We start from the raw sequence: 21,538 nt of genomic DNA on the forward strand, positions 1-21,538 counted from the left end.
TAGGGATGTGCATTTTGACTAATTTGACAGTCATTTAAATGGAAGTTTTTTAACCGACTCGACTAGTCTTAAGTAAGAAACGCCGTAAAGAATTGTGCGTACATATGATCCATGTAAAAACAATAAATCAAACAGTCGAATCCCATAATTAATGCTGCTAAAAAGGTCATAAATATGCAGTACGCTTGCCTTGCGTTATGACTTTTCGGAAGCCTTCTCCCTCAACAGAACTGAGTGGGAACGTGTCTGTTGCTGTCGTCTCAGAGATAAGATAGTTTTTTCAGAGTTGAAGTGAATGACGCGATGGGCATTTGATTGCTTTGGCTATCACACCTATGTGCATGTGTTGAATATGTTGAACATGGCTCCAAAGATTAGGCAAGTTTGACGTGTCAGCTTTCATAAAACTTTTTTCTAATTCTAAATTCTCTCACGCCTTGCTTGTCTTTTCGCACAGTCATTTCTGAGCTTGCCTCGAATTACACATTATTTTATTTTAATGTGTTATTTAAAATGCCTTTACATATAAATGTAACAAAGTTCAGGGCTCAGGGAAGAAGGGGGAACCGGCGAACTGTAAACGTAAGTTTTATTGACAAAATAAATAAAACGAAGGTAAACGGCAGGTGCATCATGGCCGACTGCTGCACATACATAAACAACATGCAACTTAAATGTCCCAGGCCTGGTCCTCTCTCGCCCTACACTGTCGTTACTCCTTTAATCCTTCCAGAGCTCATGGGACGCGAGCTCAGTTTTCACTGCTCGTCACAGAAACATTAAAACGACAGTAATTTGAATGATAAAATCTTGTGTATTTTCTTTTTCTTTGTGTAATCGACTGTTGTTTTCAGTGTCGACTAGTAGCAGCTGTACCGTTTAGTCGACTAGTCTTGCACATCATTAGTAGCAGGTAATGTCAGCATACTTCTCCTTTGTCCAGGTTGTTACAGAGTCCTGATGCAGATGAAGCCTGTAAATATCTGACTAAAATTCTTCGCAATAAAAACCCGTTACTCCTGAGAGAACTGAATCTGAGTGAGCGTGAACTAGGAGACACACGAGTGAATCAGATCGCTGCTCTACTGCAGGATAAACACTGTAAACTCAACACACTGATGTGAGTATTGTGTTCATATGTTACTGTAGATTTAAAGCATTTTAAAGACATTTGGTGACAAAAACATGTTGGCATCAAGTACTTTGTGTTTGTAAATTCTCCCTCTTCTGTTCATCATTTTAGGCTGTGTAAGTGTGGTCTAACAGAGGAAAGCTGTTTAGCTCTCGCTACAGTCCTGAGATCAAACTCCAGTCTGAAAGAGCTTGACATCAGCAACAATAATCTGCAGGATTCAGGAGTGAAGAAACTCCAGACCGGATTAGGAAATACAAACTGTACACTGGAGAAACTCAGGTGAGTTCAATGAACCATTATTTTATTTTACTAATCACATTTTTAATTTTCAAATTTAAAATATTACTGTTGTAATACTGTAAAAGAAAATCCAATAAATAAAGTGAATTTGACCGGTTTTCATGTAAACAATTTTTTGTGTATTTTTTTTTGAGTGGTAATAAATGTCTTTTCTGTAGACTTTCAGACTGCAGTATCACAGAAGAAGGTTATAAAGCTCTGGCTTCAGCTCTGAGATCAAACCCTTCACACCTGATAGAGCTGGATCTCAGAGGAAATGATCCTGGACAATCAGGAGTGAAGGAGCTCGATGATTTACTACAGGATCCGTCCTGTTCACTGAGAACACTGAGGTGAGACATGATGAAATAATATAACATAAATTATGTGCGGGTGAATTATTCATAGAAACATTATTTCACTAACTTTTATGCAACAACAAATTGTGCAGGTTATTATATTAAAATTATTTCAAGGTGAATGAAACAAACTGATTACACTAAGTTTAGTTGATTTTTAAACCTTTTTCATCTTCCCTTCTGCAGGTTTTTGAGTCCTGCTGCAGATGAAGCCTGTCAGTATGTGAGAGGAATTGTGGGTAAAAACCCATTACTCCTGAGAGAGCTGAATCTGAGTGAACGTAAACTAAGAGACACACGAGTGAATCAGATCACTGCTCTACTGCAGGATAAACACTGTAAACTCAACACACTGATGTGAGTAATTTACACCAGTTTCAAAGTTATCCTTTGCATTGAAGTATCCCACATTATATTAAGTGTCATCAGCAAATATGTACTGACATTTAAATTCATCATTTGATACAGTGCTCTTATTGCAGGAGTGGAGCTTGGCCACCCCGCTCACAATTTATGTTTCTGTCTCATTTTTCTTGACAAGAATATTGTTTATATAGAAGTAGATCTGTCTCTACTGGTCTCAAACTCAGTTCCTGGAGGGCCACAGCTCTGCACAGTTTTGCTCCAACCCTAATCAAACATCTTTCATTCCTGCACCTGGACTGTCTCTGAAGTCCATTAGACTGGCTAATGTCGGCAGGAGAAGAAAAGTAGATATCGGTGCTAGAGCAGACATCTTGGAGCCTGCTTGGACCTTTGTTGGTTATAGTCTTGAGGGTACTGTGGATTTTTAAATAAAGTTACTATAAAGTTAAAAATACTATAAAGTTGTATAGTAGTTTGCCACGTCGTCTTAAAGAGGTTGTTCCACATTATTAAGCAGTCCTCATGCAATATGCAGAGGAAGAAAGATGTTTCTGAAGATGAAAAGCTTGAAATAATGCATTGTCTTACAAAAGGCATGAAAACTGTATTTTGGTGAAAACTAAATAGAGATTGTCAAAAGATTTGTGAATTAGTGAGCACAGAAGAACTCGGTCAGACAAAGGCTTATTAAGGAAAGTTTCTGTAAAACAAATTAATTGTATTAAAAGGCCAGCTATAAAAAAAAAAAAATCCACTGTTGAGCAGCAAACAGGTGTTTGAAGAAAGATGTCTGCTCTAGCACCAATATCTACTTTTCTTCTCCTGCCGACATTAGCCAGTCTAAAGGACTTCAGAGACAATCCAGGTGCAGGAAGGAAAGATGTTTGATTAGGGTTGGAGTAAAACTGTGCAGAGCTGTGGCCCTCTAGGAACTGAGTTTGAGACCAGTAGAGACAGATCTACTTAAACAATATTCTTATCAAGAAAAATGAGACAGAAGCATCAATTGTGAGCGGGGTGGCCAAGCTCCACTCCTGCAATAAGAGCACTGTATTAAATGATGAATTTAAATGGAGTATACTCACCCTGCAGGCTGGCAGTTGTGCATAAACCTGCATTTATGCCACTTATAACTTACAAATGACAATAATACAAGAAGAAGCAATTAAGGGTACATTTACACGACAACGATATGCTTACAATGGAGAAGATTTTCCTTTGAGTTTTCGTGTACAGACAACACCACTGTCAAAATGATCCCCATATTTTGCTATTTGACTGTTCATTTACACGACAACGGCGTTTTGGGTGCCTGAAAACGTGAAGTTTTGAAAACGGTCTCCGTGTAATCTCCAATCTGTAAAGATGATGACGTCACGCACACATGTGCATTATATGTTTAGTCTATACAGTGTTTCATCGCCATCTAGTGGCCTGGCAGCAGAATACAGTGTTTTCAGTCAGTTTTGCGGATCTGTGTGAAAGGGGATCGTTTTGATAAAACTCAAAGGGAAAATTTTTCACCATATCGTTTTAAGCATATTGGTGTAAGCGTACCCTAAGACTGTCATTGCTGTTCATTAAAAAAAAGGTTTGGAATTAAAAATAAACTGAAGAATGATTTCCTGTCTTTGTTTTCTTTCAGTCTGAATAATAACAGTATTACAGCAGAAGGTTGTGCTGCTCTGACTTCAGCGTTTAATTCAAACCCTTCAAACCTGATAGAGCTGGATCTGAGTGAGAATAAACTAGGAAACTGTGGAATAAAGAAGATCTGTGTTCTGATGGAAAATCCTGAATGCATATTGGAGAAAATTAAGTGTGTATTTTCATTTATCTACATTTCTGCGTGATAATGTACTTTTCTGTGTGTGTAAATGTCCATTTAATTGAAATTACCATTTTTGTACATTGCTATGTTTCTATGAAATTGAAATATTCAAATTAGGCAGATGTTATATTAAGACATCTTTTGCTTGTCTGTGGGTCAGATTTTTGCTAATATTAAAATAAAAATATTGGTAAATTTTCACACCAAATTTTCAAATTGCCAAGAATTAAGCAATGCTTTTTATAATAATAATTATAATTAATAGTGTTTTTTTTTTTATGATTTAAAAATAGTCATCTCACTTTATACACGTGTTTTGCTTATGTAGTTTAGATCATTAGTGCTTAACAGCTTCTTTCATACACAGGCTTTCAGACTGCAGTATCACAGAAGAAGGTTATAAAGCTCTGGCTTCAGCTCTGAGATCAAACCCTTCACACCTGATAGAGCTGGATCTCAGAGGAAATGATCCTGGACAATCAGGAGTGAAGGAGCTCAGTGATTTACTACAGGATGAACGCTGTACATTAAAGACCATCAGGTGATAAACGAGACAATTATCATAACTATGATTTTAACCAGATATTACACAACACTATACATTAATACTACACTGGACTAGAGGTGCATTAATATATCAGTGGCCGAAATATTATTGGCTGATCACTGGGACAATAGAATTTCCACTATTATTTCCATTAATAAATAGTTTTGTTATATTTGTGTTCAGCATATAATTTCTGATAATGATTCAGTGTATTTGTCTGGCGGTGTCATGTGTGTTTGGACAAATTATCATATCACATTATCATTTTCTGTTAGTATTAGTTTTGGGCATGTTTTAGTTTTGATCAGCTACTGTAATTATAGATATACTGTTTTATGTGTAAAGAAGTAATAAGTGAAACCAATGAAAATACATTTCTGTATTTTCTCTCACTGGTGTTTGCTTATACATGAAAATGGCATATTGTTTGTTTGCGTTCTGTATGTTTATGTATATTTTATGTTTATTACATGCTGTAAATTTCATTTTGGTTTAATTCATTGATACAAATGCTTGTAGTAAATCATTCTACTCTGTTTAGAGACTCATTCAGGATGAAGCTGCAAAAGGCATCAAATTGGAATATTATCTGATTTGTAATTCTACTTCCTGTAGGTTTTTGAAAAGTGCTGCTGCACAGGAAGCGTGTGAGTGTCTCACTAAAGTTCTGGGTAAAAGTCCATTAATACTGACTGAACTGGATCTGAGTGAAGATAAATTAGGAGATCTGGATGTAGAGAAGCTCTCTGCTCTTTTGATGGACTCTCATTGCAAAGTGGAGAAAATAAAGTGAGTTAACATAATTTATACATTATAACTTCTCTGTTAATTGATTATAAAAGACTGTCAGGCACTTGTGTGAGCAGATACTAAGAGTTGTTAATCTGATGTGTGTTAAATATGTACTGAATAATAAATTATGGTGTTTCTGTGTTCAGGCTGAATAGGTGTGAGCAGACAGAGAAAAGCTGTTCAGTTCTAGCTACTGTTCTCTCCTCTAAAACCATCCTGAAAGAGCTGAACCTGAACAACAGCCGTCTGCTGGACTCTGGAGTCAAAGAGATCTGTAAGGGACTGAAGAATCCTGTGTGTGAGCTGAAGATACTTGAGTGAGTATATTTCACTATAAACTGCTGTTCATTCAGACTGACGTGAATTTTTTTTCTTTTATGGAGAGCTGTTATTTTTTCCATTGCACTATAAAGAAAACTGACCAACCAATAAGATTCACACTTTGTCAAAATGCCCAGAGCTATTGCCGTTATATATAACACACTGCCTTGGTGGCTCACTGACTCTTTTGCTAAGTGACATTGAATAGCAGGGGAAGAATCTAGAACAGGTTTTGGATATTGGCTCTGTTTTTATTTTATTTATTTATTGTTAATCTGAATAGGATTGGTTAAATAGGATGAACTGTTTGAAAACATGTAAATACTCTTTTGTCACAGCCTAGGTGGAGTTTTTCTATGGGGCCCCATACATGACATGCGGAAAAAAAATTAAAATGTTGTACTAATTTGTTTAAAAAATGTGCTTCCAAATAAGAGATAAGGTATGTTTCAAGTTCATTTGTTAATTTAAGCTTCAAAATATGTGGAAGCCTTAACTGATGCAGAACTTACAGGCTGTTATGCGTGGCTGTGTACATAGCGTGCCTGTCTTTAATACAATTATCCACACAGAATAAAGATGAGAATCACAGGGGAAACACATCCACTCAAACAAGACAAGACTGGACAAAGAACTGAACCAAACAGGGTGCATTAATACACAGAAGAACTGAAGGGCTGTTTACACGACAACCTTTTCAACTGAAACCGAGAAAATTTGTATGCATTTTGGCTGTTCATTTACACAGCAATGGTGTTTTGAAGGCCTGAAAAATGCAAACTTTTATCAACTGGTTACAAATTGCTAGGTTTTGAAAACGATGCTTCATGTAAACAACAAAAACACAAATTTGTGAAAATGGTTGTCAGGTATGTGGAGATAAATAGGACCCGATGGCGTAAAGCAGGTACAGTTCTCTTTTAATAGAAACAAGGCAGGCCGAATAGGCAGACAGAAACCAAGTCTCTTCTTAATATCATGTCCATCAGAAAAAATACGAGAGACAATATAACAGCAGGTCTCTACTTAAATCTCAGATAGAAAACAGCGCTGATCTGCAACGTCTGGTCAGGTTGGTGTAAGCGGGGAATACTGGCGAGACCACGAACCCGCAGCAACTCTCCTCAGCAGGGATAATTGGTTGAGCACAAAGAGAGAACAAAATAACAGGAGGTAGATGCCACAACGTGAAACACTCGACAGGACAGGGCAAGACTGGGGTCAGGACCTCTGTAGACAGAGATAGCGATCAGTAACATACGTGACAGTCAGCAATAATCCGACAGAGAAGAGAAAAAGGGGACTAGAAATAGAAAGACTAATGATAGAAAGATGGGAAACATGAATGAGTGCGTGTCGTAATGAATGAGCACGTGTAGTAATGAGTGTGTGCGTAGACAGGTGTGGGCGGAAGGGAGTGTGTGTATGTGTGTGTGTGTGTGTGTGTGTGTGTGTGTGTGTGTGTGTGTGTGTGTGTGTGTGTGTGTGTGTGTGTGTGTGTGTGTGTGTAAGTGTAAGTGTAAGTGCGTGTAAGAGGGAAAGGGAAAAACCAGAAGGAGGAAAAAGAGAGAGAGAGAGCCAGGATCATGATAATGGTGCCATGCACCATTATTATTAGGGGCCAAGCACCGAAGGTGCGGAGGCACCTATTGTTTTCGTTCCCGTTCTTATTATTATTATTATTAGGGGCCAAGCACCGAAGGTGCGGAGGCACCTATTGTATCTGTTCCGTTTCTTATTATTAGGGGCCAAGCACCGAAGGTGCGGAGGCACCTATTGTATCTGTTCCCGTTCTTATTATTAGGGGCCAAGCACCGAAGGTGCGGAGGCACCTATTGTTTTTGTTCCCGTTCTTATTATTATTATTAGGGGCCAAGCACCGAAGGTGCGGAGGCACCTATTGTTTTCGTTCCCGTTCTTATTATTATTAGGGGCCAAGCACCGAAGGTGCGGAGGCACCTATTGTTTTCGTTCCCGTTCTTATTATTATTATTATTATTAGGGGCCAAGCACCGAAGGTGCGGAGGCACCTATTGTTTTCGTTCGCGTTCTTATTATTAGGGGCCAAGCACCGAAGGTGCGGAGGCACCTATTGTTTTTGTTCCGGTTCTTATTATTATTATTATTATTATTATTATTCTTCTTCTTCTTCTTCCGCCATGGGAGTCTATGGCAGCCCATAGAACCGCTTGCGGGAAAGTTATGAAATTTGGCACAATGATAGAGGACAGTCCAAAAAGTCACCATACCAAATTTGGTGTCTTAAAACCAATCCCTCTAGCGCCACCACCTGTCCAAATTTTCACTTTTATTTTGCTAATAACTTTTGAAGCGTAAGGCCAATCAACAAAATTCTTTTTTCATCTGATTCCTGAGCTCATGCTGATTCGATTGCACCCTATGACGTCATTTTCCGGCTTATAAATATGGCCGCCATTTTGAATGTGCTGAAAAAGCTACTTTTTCGAACTCGTCCTAGACGGTTTGTCCGATTTGCACGAAAATTGAACCAGATCATCTTCAGGCAGTGCTGACAAAAAGTTATGGAATTCAAATTGATTCGTCAAACCGTTTCCGATAAACGCTCGAACAAATTTTACGTAGCACCTGCAAAAACAGTCGTAAGGCTGTATCTCTGCAACGGTTTATCGTATTCAGACCAAACTTGGTACATGTCATCACAAGCATGACCTGAGGCTACATGCTGCGTTTCGGCGCAGCGCCACCTACTGGTCCGGAGATATGAAAAATGGCTATTTTTGCTTATAACTTCTGAACAATTTGTCCAAAAATCATAAAATTGGTCTCGTTAGATTCAGGGCAACATGCCGAGTCGACTGATATCAAATTTTACCATATCGGCCATTTTGACTGTCGGCCATTTTGAATTTTGTGCTAAAATGCTGTATTTTAAGAACGCATGAACGGATTGTTACGAAACTTGGTATGGGTCATCAGCACGATGTTCTGAAGGAGCGTGAGAAGTTTCGAAACAGCGTCACCTAGTGGTCAAAAGTTATAACGACATTTCCAAAAAGGCTAATAACTTTTGAATAAATCTGGCTACTGAAATGCCACTGGTCTTAATAGATTCCTTGGGTCAAGCCGAGAACATAGATACCAAGTTTACCTTATTTGGCCAAACTTCCTGTCCGCCATCTTGATTTTCATTCAAAACCTACTTTTTCAAACTCCTCCTAGACCGTTTGTCCGATTTTCACCAAAATCGAATCGTATCATCTCCAGACCGTGCCGACTAAAAGTTATGGATTTCGTGTGGATAGACCAAACCGTTTTCGTATAGCGCAGCAGCAAAGTTGAGGCATGATGCTAATAGCACTATTCAGGCTTTATCTCTGCAATCCCTTGAAATATTGACACCAAACTTTTTACGGCTTGTCATTGTCACTTCACTCTGACCACATCACATCAGTTTTGTAACTGCGCCACCTATTGGTCGAAAGTGATAATGCATTAAATCATATTTTTATTGACTGTTTCTATGATTTTTCAGCCATTTCGTCTAAAATCCTCTTTAAATGTCTTTAATTGCTCATTGTTGCAGTTGGTCTGACACCTTCAGCCATGTTGGCATATCCTGTCATCTACTTGCGCTTGGCCCCGGTAATTGCTGCTTGCAGCTATATTTATTATTATTATTCTTCATTGTTCCGACTGGGAGTCTATGGCAGCCCATAGAACCGATTGCGGGAAAGTTGTAATGGTTTGACATTCTGATAGAGGACAGTCCCAACATTAAATACACCAATTTTGGTGTGTCTAAGTCATTCCCTCTAGCGCCACCAACTGTCCAAACTTTCACTCATGTTTCTGCTAATAACTTTTGAACCACAAGGGCTAGAAACAAAATTCTTTTCCCCTCTGATTCGTGAGCTCATGGCGATTCGATTGCACCCTATGACGTAATTTTTCGTCATAAAAATTTTCCGCCATTTTGAATTTTCCGAAAAACCTACTTTTTCGAACTCCTCCTAGGCCGTTGGTCCAATTTCCACAAAAATTGAATCAGATCATCTTCAGACCATGCCGAAAAAAAGTTATGGAATTCGTGTTGATTCATCAAACCGTTCTCGAATACCGCGCAAACAAATTTTACGTAGCGCTTGTGAAAACAGTCGTAGGGCTGTATCTCCGCAACGGTTTATCGTATTCAGACCAAACTTGGTACATCTCATCACAAGCATGACCTGAGGCAGCATGCTGCGTTTCGGCGCAGTGCCACCTACTGGTCCGGAGATATGAAAAATGGCTATTTTTGCTTATAACTTCTGAATGGTTTGTCCAAAAATCATAAAAGTGGTCTCGTTAGATTCAGGGCGTCATGCTGAGTCGACTGATATCCAATTTTCCCCGATCAGCCATTTTGACTGTCGGCCATTTTGAATTATGTGCTAAAATGCTGTATTTTATGAGCGTGTGAACGTATCGTTACAAAACTTGGAATGGATCATCAGCACGATGCCCTGAAGGAGCCTGAGAAGTTTCGAAACAGTGCCACCTAGTGGTGAATTTTTTTCACCAAATGCTTTCAAATGCTTATAACTTTGGGTGTGGTCGACTTATTTTCACGAGACTCATCTCATTAGAGTCCTGAATCGTTGCCGAGTCCCACGATACCAAACATGCTAGGTTTTGCCTTACGGTTTGTGTAGCGTTGTGATTTAGTGCTTAAAAAACATTTGGCTATATCTTCGAAACCGCTAGTCCGATCGAGACGAAACCACCGCCAGAAGTTTGGAAACATAGGTCGATAGCTATACGCCAATGCCCAAATGCGAAAATATTGATGTTTAGGGGTAGTAAATTCCAATCAAAGTCATGTGTCAGTCATTTTTTACGTGTTTTTTCATTTAAATGTCTATAACTCCGAAGCGAATTGAGATATTTTCACCAAAATCGACACACATATGTATGAGCTCACTCTGAGGACATGTAAAAAAAATGGTGGGACTCAGCCTCTTGGTGGCGCTATAATAGAACAAAACATGAAATTCCCATTGACTTCAATACAGTTTTGTGAAATAAAATGCTATACTAAACAAATGCATTGGTGTAATATTAGGAAACTCATAATGTGCCATCAGCACCATCCCCTGAAGGTATCCAAAATATTTCGAGACAGTGCCACCTAGTGGTCAAAAGTTATAACAAAATTTACAAAACTGCTAATAACTTTTGAATAAGTTGGCCTATTGTAATGCAACTGGTCTTAATAGATTCATTGGGTCAAGCCGAGAACATAGATACCAAGTTTTCCTTATTTGGCCTAGATTCCTGTCCGCCATCTTGATTTTCAGTCAAAACCTACTTTTTCGAACTCCTCCTAGACCGTTTGTCCGATTTTCACCAAAATCGAATCGTATCATCTCCAGACTGTGCTGACTAAAAGTTATTGATTTCGTGTCTATAGACAAAACTGTTTTCGTATAGCGTAGCAGCAAAGATGAGGCATGATGCTAAAAGCACTATTCAGGCTTTATCTCTGCAATGCCTTGACATATTGACACCAAACTTTGTATGTGTCATTGTCACTTCACTCTGACCACATCACATCAGTTTTCTAACTGCGCCACCTATTGGTTGAAAGTGATAATCCATTAAATCATATTTTGAATGACTTTATATATGATTTTTCAGCCATTTCGCCTAAAATCCTCTCTAAATGTCTTTAATTTCTCATTGTTGCAGTTGGTCTGACACCTTCAGCCATGTTGGCATATCCTGTCATCTGCTTGCGCTTGGCCCCGATAATTGCTGCTTGCAGCTATATTTATTATTATTATTCTTCCTTCTTCCGACTGGGAGTCTATGGCAGCCCATAGAACCGATCGCGGGAAAGTTGTAATGGTTTGACATTCTGATAGAGGACAGTCCCAACATTAAATACACCAATTTTGGTGTGTCTAAGTCATTCCCTCTAGCGCCACCAACTGTCCAAAGTTTCACTCATGTTTATGCTAATAACTTTTGAACCACACGGGCTAGAAACAAAATTCTTTTTTCCTCTGATTTCTGAGCTCAGGGCGATTTGATTGCACCCTATGACGTCATTTTTCGTCATAATAATTTTTCCGCCATTTTGAATTTTCCGAAAAACCTACTTTTTCAAACTCCTCCTAGGCCGTTGCTCCAATTTCCACGAAAATTGAATCAGATCATCTTCAGACCATGCCGACAAAAAGTTATGGAATTCGTATTGATTCATCAAACCGTTCTCGAATACCGCGCAAACAAATTTTACGTAGCGCTTGCGAAAACAGACACAAGCCAGTATCTCCTCAACACTTTATCATATTCAGACCAAACTTGGTACATCTCATCACAAGCATGACCTGAGGCAACATGCTGCGTTTCGGCACAGTGCCACCTACTGGTCCGGAGATATGAAAAATGGCTATTTTTGCTTATAACTTCTGAATGGTTTGTCCAAAAATCATAAAAGTGGTCTCGTTAGATTCAGGGCATCATGCTGAGTCGACTGATATCCAATTTTCCCCGATCAGCCATTTTGGCTGTCGGCCATTTTGAATTATGTGCTAAAATGCTGTATTTTATGAACGCGTGAACGTATCGTTACAAAACTCGGAATGGATCATCAGCACGATGCCCTGAAGGAGCCTGAGAAGTTTCGAAACAGTGCCACCTAGTGGTGAATTTTTTTTCCCAAATGCTTCCAAATGCTTATAACTTTGGGTGTGGTCGACTTATTTTCACGAGACTCATCTCATTAGAGTCCTGAATCGTTGCCGAGTCCCACGATACCAAACATGCTAGGTTTTGCCTTACGGTTTGTGTAGCGTTGTGATTTAGCGCTTAAAAAACATTTGGCTATATCTTTGAAACCGCTAGTCCGATCGAGACGAAACCACCTTCAGAAGTTTGGAAACATAGGTCGATAGCTATACGCCAATGCCCAAATGCGAAAATATTGATGTTTAGGGGTAGTAAATTCCAATCAAAGTCATGTGTCAGTCATTTTTTACGTGTTTTTTCATATAAATGTCTATAACTCCGAAGCGAATTGAGATATCTTCACCAAAATCGACACACATATGTACGAGCTCACTCTGAGGACATGTAAAAAAAATGGTGGGACTCAGCCTCTTGGTAGCGCTATAATAGAACAAAACATGAAATTCCCATTGACTTCAATACAGTTTTGTGAAATAAAATGCTATACTAAACAAATGCATTGGTGTAATATTACAAAACTCAAAATGTGCCATCAGCACCATTCCCTGAAGGTACCCAAAATATTTCAAGACAGTGCCACCTAGTGGTCAAAAGTTATAACAACATTTCCAAAAAGAATAATAACTTTTGAATAAATCTGGCTACTGAAATGCCACTGGTCTTAATAGATTCCTTGGGTCAAGCCGAGAACATAGATACCAAGTTTTCCTTATTTGGCCAAACTTCCTGTCAGCCATCTTGATTTTCATTCAAAACCTACTTTTTCGAACTCCTCCTAGACCGTTTGTCCGATTTTCACCAAAATCGAATCGTATCATCTCCAGACTGTGCTGACTAAAAGTTATGGATTTCGTGTCTATAGACGAAACCGTTTTCGTATAGCGTAGCAGCAAACTTGAGGCATGATGCTAAAAGCACTATTCAGGCTTTATCTCTGCAATGCCTTGACATATTGACACCAAATTTTGTATGTGTCATTGTCACTTCACTCTGACCACATCACATCACATTTGTAACTGCGCCACCTATTGGTCGAAAGTGATAATCCATTAAATCATATTTTGAATGACTTTTTATATGATTTTTCAGCCATTTCGCCTAAAATCCTCTTTAAATGTATTTAATTGCTCATTGTTGCAGATGGTCTGACACCTTCAGCCATGTTGGCATATCCTGTCATCTGCTTGCGCTTGGCCCCGATAATTGCTGCTTGCAGCTATATTTATTATTATTATTCTTCCTTCTTCCGACTGGGAGTCTATGGCAGCCCATAGAACCGATCGCGGGAAAGTTGTAATGGTTTGACATTCTGATAGAGGACAGTCCCAACATTAAATACACCAATTTTGGTGTGTCTAAGTCATTCCCTCTAGCGCCACCAACTGTCCAAAGTTTCACTCATGTTTATGCTAATAACTTTTGAACCACAAGGGCTAGAAACAAAATTCTTTTTTCCTCTGATTTCTGAGCTCAGGGCGATTCGATTGCACCCTATGACGTCATTTTTCGTCATAATAATTTTTCCGCCATTTTGAATTTTCCGAAAAACCTACTTTTTCAAACTCCTCCTAGGCCGTTGCTCCAATTTCCACGAAAATTGAATCAGATCATCTTCAGACCATGCCGACAAAAAGTTATGGAATTCGTGTTGATTCATCAAACCGTTCTCGAATACCGCGCAAACAAATTTTACGTAGCGCTTGCGAAAACAGACACAAGCCAGTATCTCCTCAACACTTTATCATATTAAGACCAAACTTGGTACATCTCATCACAAGCATGACCTGAGGCAACATGCTGCGTTTCGGCACAGTGCCACCTACTGGTCCGGAGATATGAAAAATGGCTATTTTTGCTTATAACTTCTGAATGGTTTGTCCAAAAATCATAAAAGTGGTCTCGTTAGATTCAGGGCATCATGCTGAGTCGACTGATATCCAATTTTCCCCGATCAGCCATTTTGGCTGTCGGCCATTTTGAATTATGTGCTAAAATGCTGTATTTTATGAACGCGTGAACGTATCGTTACAAAACTCGGAATGGATCATCAGCACGATGCCCTGAAGGAGCCTGAGAAGTTTCGAAACAGTGCCACCTAGTGGTGAATTTTTTTTCCCAAATGCTTCCAAATGCTTATAACTTTGGGTGTGGTCGACTTATTTTCACGAGACTCATCTCATTAGAGTCCTGAATCGTTGCCGAGTCCCACGATACCAAACATGCTAGGTTTCGCCTTACGGTTTGTGTAGCGTTGTGATTTAGCGCTTAAAAAACATTTGGCTATATCTTCGAAACCGCTAGTCCGATCGAGACGAAACCACCTTCAGAAGTTTGGAAACATAGGTCGATAGCTATACGCCAATGCCCAAATGCGAAAATATTGATGTTTAGGGGTAGTAAATTCCAATCAAAGTCATGTGTCAGTCATTTTTTACGTGTTTTTTCATATAAATGTCTATAACTCCGAAGTGAATTGAGATATTTTCACCAAAATCGACACACATATGTACGAGCTCACTCTGAGGACATGTAAAAAAAATGGTGGGACTCAGCCTCTTGGTAGCGCTATAATAGAACAAAACATGAAATTCCCATTGACTTCAATACAGTTTTGTGAAATAAAATGCTATACTAAACAAATGCATTGGTGTAATATTACGAAACTCAAAATGTGCCATCAGCACCATTCCCTGAAGGTACCCAAAATATTTCAAGACAGTGCCACCTAGTGGTCAAAAGTTATAACAACATTTCCATAAAGGCTAATAACTTTTGAATAAATCTGACTACTGAAATGCCACTGGTCTTAATAGATTCCTTGGGTCAAGCCGAGAACATAGATACCAAGTTTTCCTTATTTGGCCTAGCTTCCTGTCCGCCATCTTGATTTTCAGTCAAAACCTACTTTTTCGAACTCCTCCTAGACCGTTTGTCCGATTTTCACCAAAATCGAATCGTATCATCTCCAGACTGTGCTGACTAAAAGTTATGGATTTCGTGTCTATAGACGAAACCGTTTTCGTATAGCGTAGCAGCAAACTTGAGGCATGATGCTAAAAGCACTATTCAGGCTTTATCTCTGCAATGCCTTGACATATTGACACCAAACTTTGTATGTGTCATTGTCACTTCACTCTGACCACATCACATCACATTTGTAACTGCGCCACCTATTGGTCGAAAGTGATAATCCATCAAATCATATTTTGAATGACTTTTTATATGATTTTTCAGCCATTTCGCCTAAAATCCTCTTTAAATGTATTTAATTGCTCATTGTTGCAGATGGTCTGACACCTTCAGCCATGTTGGCATATCCTGTCATCTGCTTGCGCTTGGCCCCGATAATTGCTGCTTGCAGCTATATTTATTATTATTATTCTTCCTTCTTCCGACTGGGAGTCTATGGCAGCCCATAGAACCGATCGCGGGAAAGTTGTAATGGTTTGACATTCTGATAGAGGACAGTCCCAACATTAAATACACCAATTTTGGTGTGTCTAAGTCATTCCCTCTAGCGCCACCAACTGTCCAAAGTTTCACTCATGTTTATGCTAATAACTTTTGAACCACAAGGGCTAGAAACAAAATTCTTTTTTCCTCTGATTTCTGAGCTCAGGGCGATTCGATTGCACCCTATGACGTCATTTTTCGTCATAATAATTTTTCCGCCATTTTGAATTTTCCGAAAAACCTACTTTTTCAAACTCCTCCTAGGCCGTTGCTCCAATTTCCACGAAAATTGAATCAGATCATCTTCAGACCATGCCGACAAAAAGTTATGGAATTCGTGTTGATTCATCAAACCGTTCTCGAATACCGCGCAAACAAATTTTACGTAGCGCTTGCGAAAACAGACACAAGCCAGTATCTCCTCAACACTTTATCATATTAAGACCAAACTTGGTACATCTCATCACAAGCATGACCTGAGGCAACATGCTGCGTTTCGGCACAGTGCCACCTACTGGTCCGGAGATATGAAAAATGGCTATTTTTGCTTATAACTTCTGAATGGTTTGTCCAAAAATCATAAAAGTGGTCTCGTTAGATTCAGGGCATCATGCTGAGTCGACTGATATCCAATTTTCCCCGATCAGCCATTTTGGCTGTCGGCCATTTTGAATTATGTGCTAAAATGCTGTATTTTATGAACGCGTGAACGTATCGTTACAAAACTCGGAATGGATCATCAGCACGATGCCCTGAAGGAGCCTGAGAAGTTTCGAAACAGTGCCACCTAGTGGTGAATTTTTTTTCCCAAATGCTTCCAAATGCTTATAACTTTGGGTGTGGTCGACTTATTTTCACGAGACTCATCTCATTAGAGTCCTGAATCGTTGCCGAGTCCCACGATACCAAACATGCTAGGTTTTGCCTTACGGTTTGTGTAGCGTTGTGATTTAGCGCTTAAAAAACATTTGGCTATATCTTCGAAACCGCTAGTCCGATCGAGACGAAACCACCTTCAGAAGTTTGGAAACATAGGTCGATAGCTATACACCAATGCCCAAATGCGAAAATATTGATGTTTAGGGGTAGTAAATTCCAATCAAAGTCATGTGTCAGTCATTTTTTACGTGTTTTTTCATATAAATGTCTATAACTCCGAAGCGAATTGATATATTTTCACCAAAATCGACACACATATGTACGAGCTCACTCTGAGGACATGTAAAAAAAATGGTGGGACTCAGCCTCTTGGTAGCGCTATAATAGAACAAAACATGAAATTCCCATTGACTTCAATACAGTTTTGTGAAATAAAATGCTATACTAAACAAATGCATTGGTGTAATATTACAAAACTCAAAATGTGCCATCAGCACCATTCCCTGAAGGTACCCAAAATATTTCAAGACAGTGCCACCTAGTGGTCAAAAGTTATAACAACATTTCCAAAAAGGCTAATAACTTTTGAATAAATCTGGCTACTGAAATGCCACTGGTCTTAATAGATTCCTTGGGTCAAGCCGAGAACATAGATACCAAGTTTTCCTTAATTGGCCAAACTTCCTGTCCGCCATCTTGATTTTCATTCAAAACCTACTTTTTCGAACTCCTCCTAGACCGTTTGTCCGATTTTCACCAAAATCGAATCGTATCATCTCCAGACTGTGCTGACTAAAAGTTATGGATTTCGTGTCTATAGACGAAACCGTTTTCGTATAGCGTAGCAGCAAACTTGAGGCATGATGCTAAAAGCACTATTCAGGCTTTATCTCTGCAATGCCTTGACATATTGACACCAAACTTTGTATGTGTCATTGTCACTTCACTCTGACCACATCACATCACATTTGTAACTGCGCCACCTATTGGTCGAAAGTGATAATCCATCAAATCATATTTTGAATGACTTTTTATATGATTTTTCAGCCATTTCGCCTAAAATCCTCTTTAAATGTATTTAATTGCTCATTGTTGCAGATGGTCTGACACCTTCAGCCATGTTGGCATATCCTGTCATCTGCTTGCGCTTGGCCCCGATAATTGCTGCTTGCAGCTATATTTATTCTTCTTTTTCTTCCGACTTGGCGTCTATGGCAGCCCATAGAGCCGATTGCGGGAAAGTTGTTTTGATTTGACATTCTGATAGAGGACAGTGCCAACATTAAATACACCAATTTTGGTGTTTCTAAGTCATTCCCTCTAGCGCCACCACCTGTCCAAAATTTCACTTTCATTTTGCTAATAACTTTTGAACCGTAAGGCCAATCAGTAAAATCCTTTTTTACTCTTATTCCTGAGCTCATGACGATTCGATTGCACCCTATGAAGTCATTTTCCGTCATAAAAATATGGCTGCCATTTTGAAGTTTTCGAAAAACCTACTTTTTCGAACTCGTCCTAGACGGTTTGTCCGATTTGCATGAAAATTGAACCAGATCATCTTCAGGCCGTGCTGACCAAAAGTTATGGAATTCAAGTTGATTCGCTTAACCATTTTCAATAAACGCACAAACAAATTTTACGTAGCGCTAGGAAAAACAGTTGTAAGGCTGTATCTCCGCAACGGTTTATCGTATTCAGACCAAACTTGGTACATGTACTCACAAGCATGACCTGAGGCTACATGCTGCGTTTCGGCGCAGCGCCACCTACTGGTCCGGAGATATGAAAAATGGCTATTTTTGCTTATAACTTCTGAACAGTTTGTCCAAAAATCATAAAATTGGTCTTGATAGATTCAGGACGACATGCCGAGTCGACTGATATCCAATTTTGCCATATCGGCCATTTTGACTGTCGGCCATTTTGAATTTTGTGCTAAAATGCTGTATTTTAACAACGCATGAACGGATTGTTACGAAACTTGGTATGGGTCATCAACACGATGTCCTGAAGGAGTGTGAGAAGTTTCGTAACAGCGCCACCTAGTGGTGAATTTTTTTTTCCAAATGCTTATAACTTTGGGTGTGATCGACTTATTTTCACGAAACTCATCTCATTGGACTCCTGAATCATTGCCGAGTCCAACGATACCAAACATGTTAGGTTTCGCCTAACGGTTTGTGTAGCGTTGTGATTTAGCGCTTAAAAAACATTAGGCTATATCTTCGAAACCGCTTGTCCGATCGAGACGAAACCACCGTCAGAAGTTTGGAAACATAGGTCGATAGCTATACGCCAATGCCCAAATGCGAAAATATTGATGTTTAGGGGTAGTAATATTCAATCAAAGTCATGTGTCAGTCATTTTTTTCGTGTTTTTTCATATAAATGTCTATAACTCCGAAGCAAATTGAGATATTTTCACCAAAATTGACACACATATGTATGGGCTCACTCTGAGGACACGTAAAAAAAATTGTGGGACTGAGCCTCTTGGTGGCGCTATAATTGAACAAAATATGAAATTCCCATTGACTTCAATACAGTTTTGTGAAATAAAATGCTATACTAAACAAATGCATTGGTGTAATATTACGAAACTCAGATTGTGTCATCAGCACCATCCCCTGAAGGCAACCAAAATATTTCAAGACAGCGCCACCTAGTGGTCAAAAGTTATAACAAAATTTCCAAAAAGGCTAATAACTTTTGAATAAATCTGGCTATTGAAATTCCACGGTTCTTAATAGATTCCTTGGGTCAAGCCGAGAACATAGATACCAAGTTTTCCTTATTTGGCCAAACTTCCTGTCCGCCATCTTGATTTTCATTCAAAACCTACTTTTTCGAACTCCTCCTAGACCGTTTGTCCGATTTTCACCAAAATCGAATCGTATCATCTCCAGACTGTGCCGACAAAAAGTTATGGATTTCGTGTCGATTGATGAAACCGTTTTCGTATAGCACAGCAGCAAATTTGAGGCATGATGCCAAAATGACTATTCAGGCTTTATATCTGCAATGCCTCGACATATTGACACAAAACTTTGTATGTGTCACTGTCTCCTTACTCTGACCACACCACATCAATTTCGTAACAGCGCCACCTTTTGGTCAAAAGTGACAATCCATTAAATCATATTTTGAATCACTTTTTACATGATTTTTCAGCCATTTCGCCTAAAATCCTCTTTAAATGTCTTTAATTGCTCATTGTTGCAGTTGGTCTGACACTTTCAGACATGTTGGCATGTCTTGTCGTCTTATTCTGCTTGGCCCCGGTAATTGCTGCTTGCAGCTATATTTAGGGGCCAAGCACCGAAGGTGCGGAGGCACCTATTGTATCTGTTCCCGTTCTTATTATTAGGGGCCAAGCACCGAAGGTGCGGAGGCACCTATTGTTTTCGTTCCCGTTCTTATTATTATTATTATTATTATTCTTCCTTCTTCCGACTGGGAGTCTATGGCAGCCCATAGAACCGATCGCGGGAAAGTTGTAATGGTTTGACATTCTGATAGAGGACAGTCCCAACATTAAATACACCAATTTTGGTGTGTCTAAGTCATTCCCTCTAGCGCCACCAACTGTCCAAAGTTTCACTCATGTTTATGCTAATAACTTTTGAACCACAAGGGCTAGAAACAAAATTCTTTTTTCCTCTGATTTCTGAGCTCAGGGCGATTCGATTGCACCCTATGACGTCATTTTTCGTCATAATAATTTTTCCGCCATTTTGAATTTTCCGAAAAACCTACTTTTTCAAACTCCTCCTAGGCCGTTGCTCCAATTTCCACGAAAATTGAATCAGATCATCTTCAGACCATGCCGACAAAAAGTTATGGAATTCGTGTTGATTCATCAAACCGTTCTCGAATACCGCGCAAACAAATTTTACGTAGCGCTTGCGAAAACAGACACAAGCCAGTATCTCCTCAACACTTTATCATATTAAGACCAAACTTGGTACATCTCATCACAAGCATGACCTGAGGCAACATGCTGCGTTTCGGCACAGTGCCACCTACTGGTCCGGAGATATGAAAAATGGCTATTTTTGCTTATAACTTCTGAATGGTTTGTCCAAAAATCATAAAAGTGGTCTCGTTAGATTCAGGGCATCATGCTGAGTCGACTGATATCCAATTTTCCCCGATCAGCCATTTTGGCTGTCGGCCATTTTGAATTATGTGCTAAAATGCTGTATTTTATGAACGCGTGAACGTATCGTTACAAAACTCGGAATGGATCATCAGCACGATGCCCTGAAGGAGCCTGAGAAGTTTCGAAACAGTGCCACCTAGTGGTGAATTTTTTTTCCCAAATGCTTCCAAATGCTTATAACTTTGGGTGTGGTCGACTTATTTTCACGAGACTCATCTCATTAGAGTCCTGAATCGTTGCCGAGTCCCACGATACCAAACATGCTAGGTTTTGCCTTACGGTTTGTGTAGCGTTGTGATTTAGCGCTTAAAAAACATTTGGCTATATCTTCGAAACCGCTAGTCCGATCGAGACGAAACCACCTTCAGAAGTTTGGAAACATAGGTCGATAGCTATACGCCAATGCCCAAATGCGAAAATATTGATGTTTAGGGGTAGTAAATTCCAATCAAAGTCATGTGTCAGTCATTTTTTACGTGTTTTTTCATATAAATGTCTATAACTCCGAAGCGAATTGATATATTTTCACCAAAATCGACACACATATGTACGAGCTCACTCTGAGGACATGTAAAAAAAATGGTGGGACTCAGCCTCTTGGTAGCGCTATAATAGAACAAAACATGAAATTCCCATTGACTTCAATACAGTTTTGTGAAATAAAATGCTATACTAAACAAATGCATTGGTGTAATAT

General features: G+C 39.2%; 1 protein-coding gene across 1 annotated transcript; it reads left to right on the plus strand.

The window, feature by feature from the left end:
- Nucleotides 1-839: 839 nt before the first annotated feature.
- LOC311290791 (ribonuclease inhibitor-like) lies at nucleotides 840-6,936 on the plus strand. The gene is made up of 8 exons (XM_084409500.1): nucleotides 840-1,120; nucleotides 1,244-1,414; nucleotides 1,594-1,767; nucleotides 1,960-2,130; nucleotides 3,785-3,958; nucleotides 4,338-4,511; nucleotides 5,133-5,306; nucleotides 5,456-6,936. Coding segments are annotated over exons 1-8 (1,215 nt in total). The 5' UTR covers nucleotides 840-1,118; the 3' UTR covers nucleotides 5,631-6,936.
- The last annotated feature ends 14,602 nt before the right edge of the window (nucleotides 6,937-21,538 follow it).

The sequence above is a fragment of the Rutilus rutilus genome (genome assembly GCF_951802725.1).
Source record: "Rutilus rutilus genome assembly, chromosome: 5".
Taxonomy (NCBI): domain Eukaryota; kingdom Metazoa; phylum Chordata; class Actinopteri; order Cypriniformes; family Leuciscidae; genus Rutilus; species Rutilus rutilus.

Excerpts from the sequence above, each read along its gene's own strand:
- LOC311290791 (XM_084409500.1), top strand. Across the intron at positions 1,768-1,959 it reads TGTTCACTGAGAACACTGAG|GTTTTTGAGTCCTGCTGCAG; the intron begins GTGAGACATGAT and ends TCCCTTCTGCAG. Across the intron at positions 4,512-5,132 it reads TGTACATTAAAGACCATCAG|GTTTTTGAAAAGTGCTGCTG; the intron begins GTGATAAACGAG and ends TACTTCCTGTAG.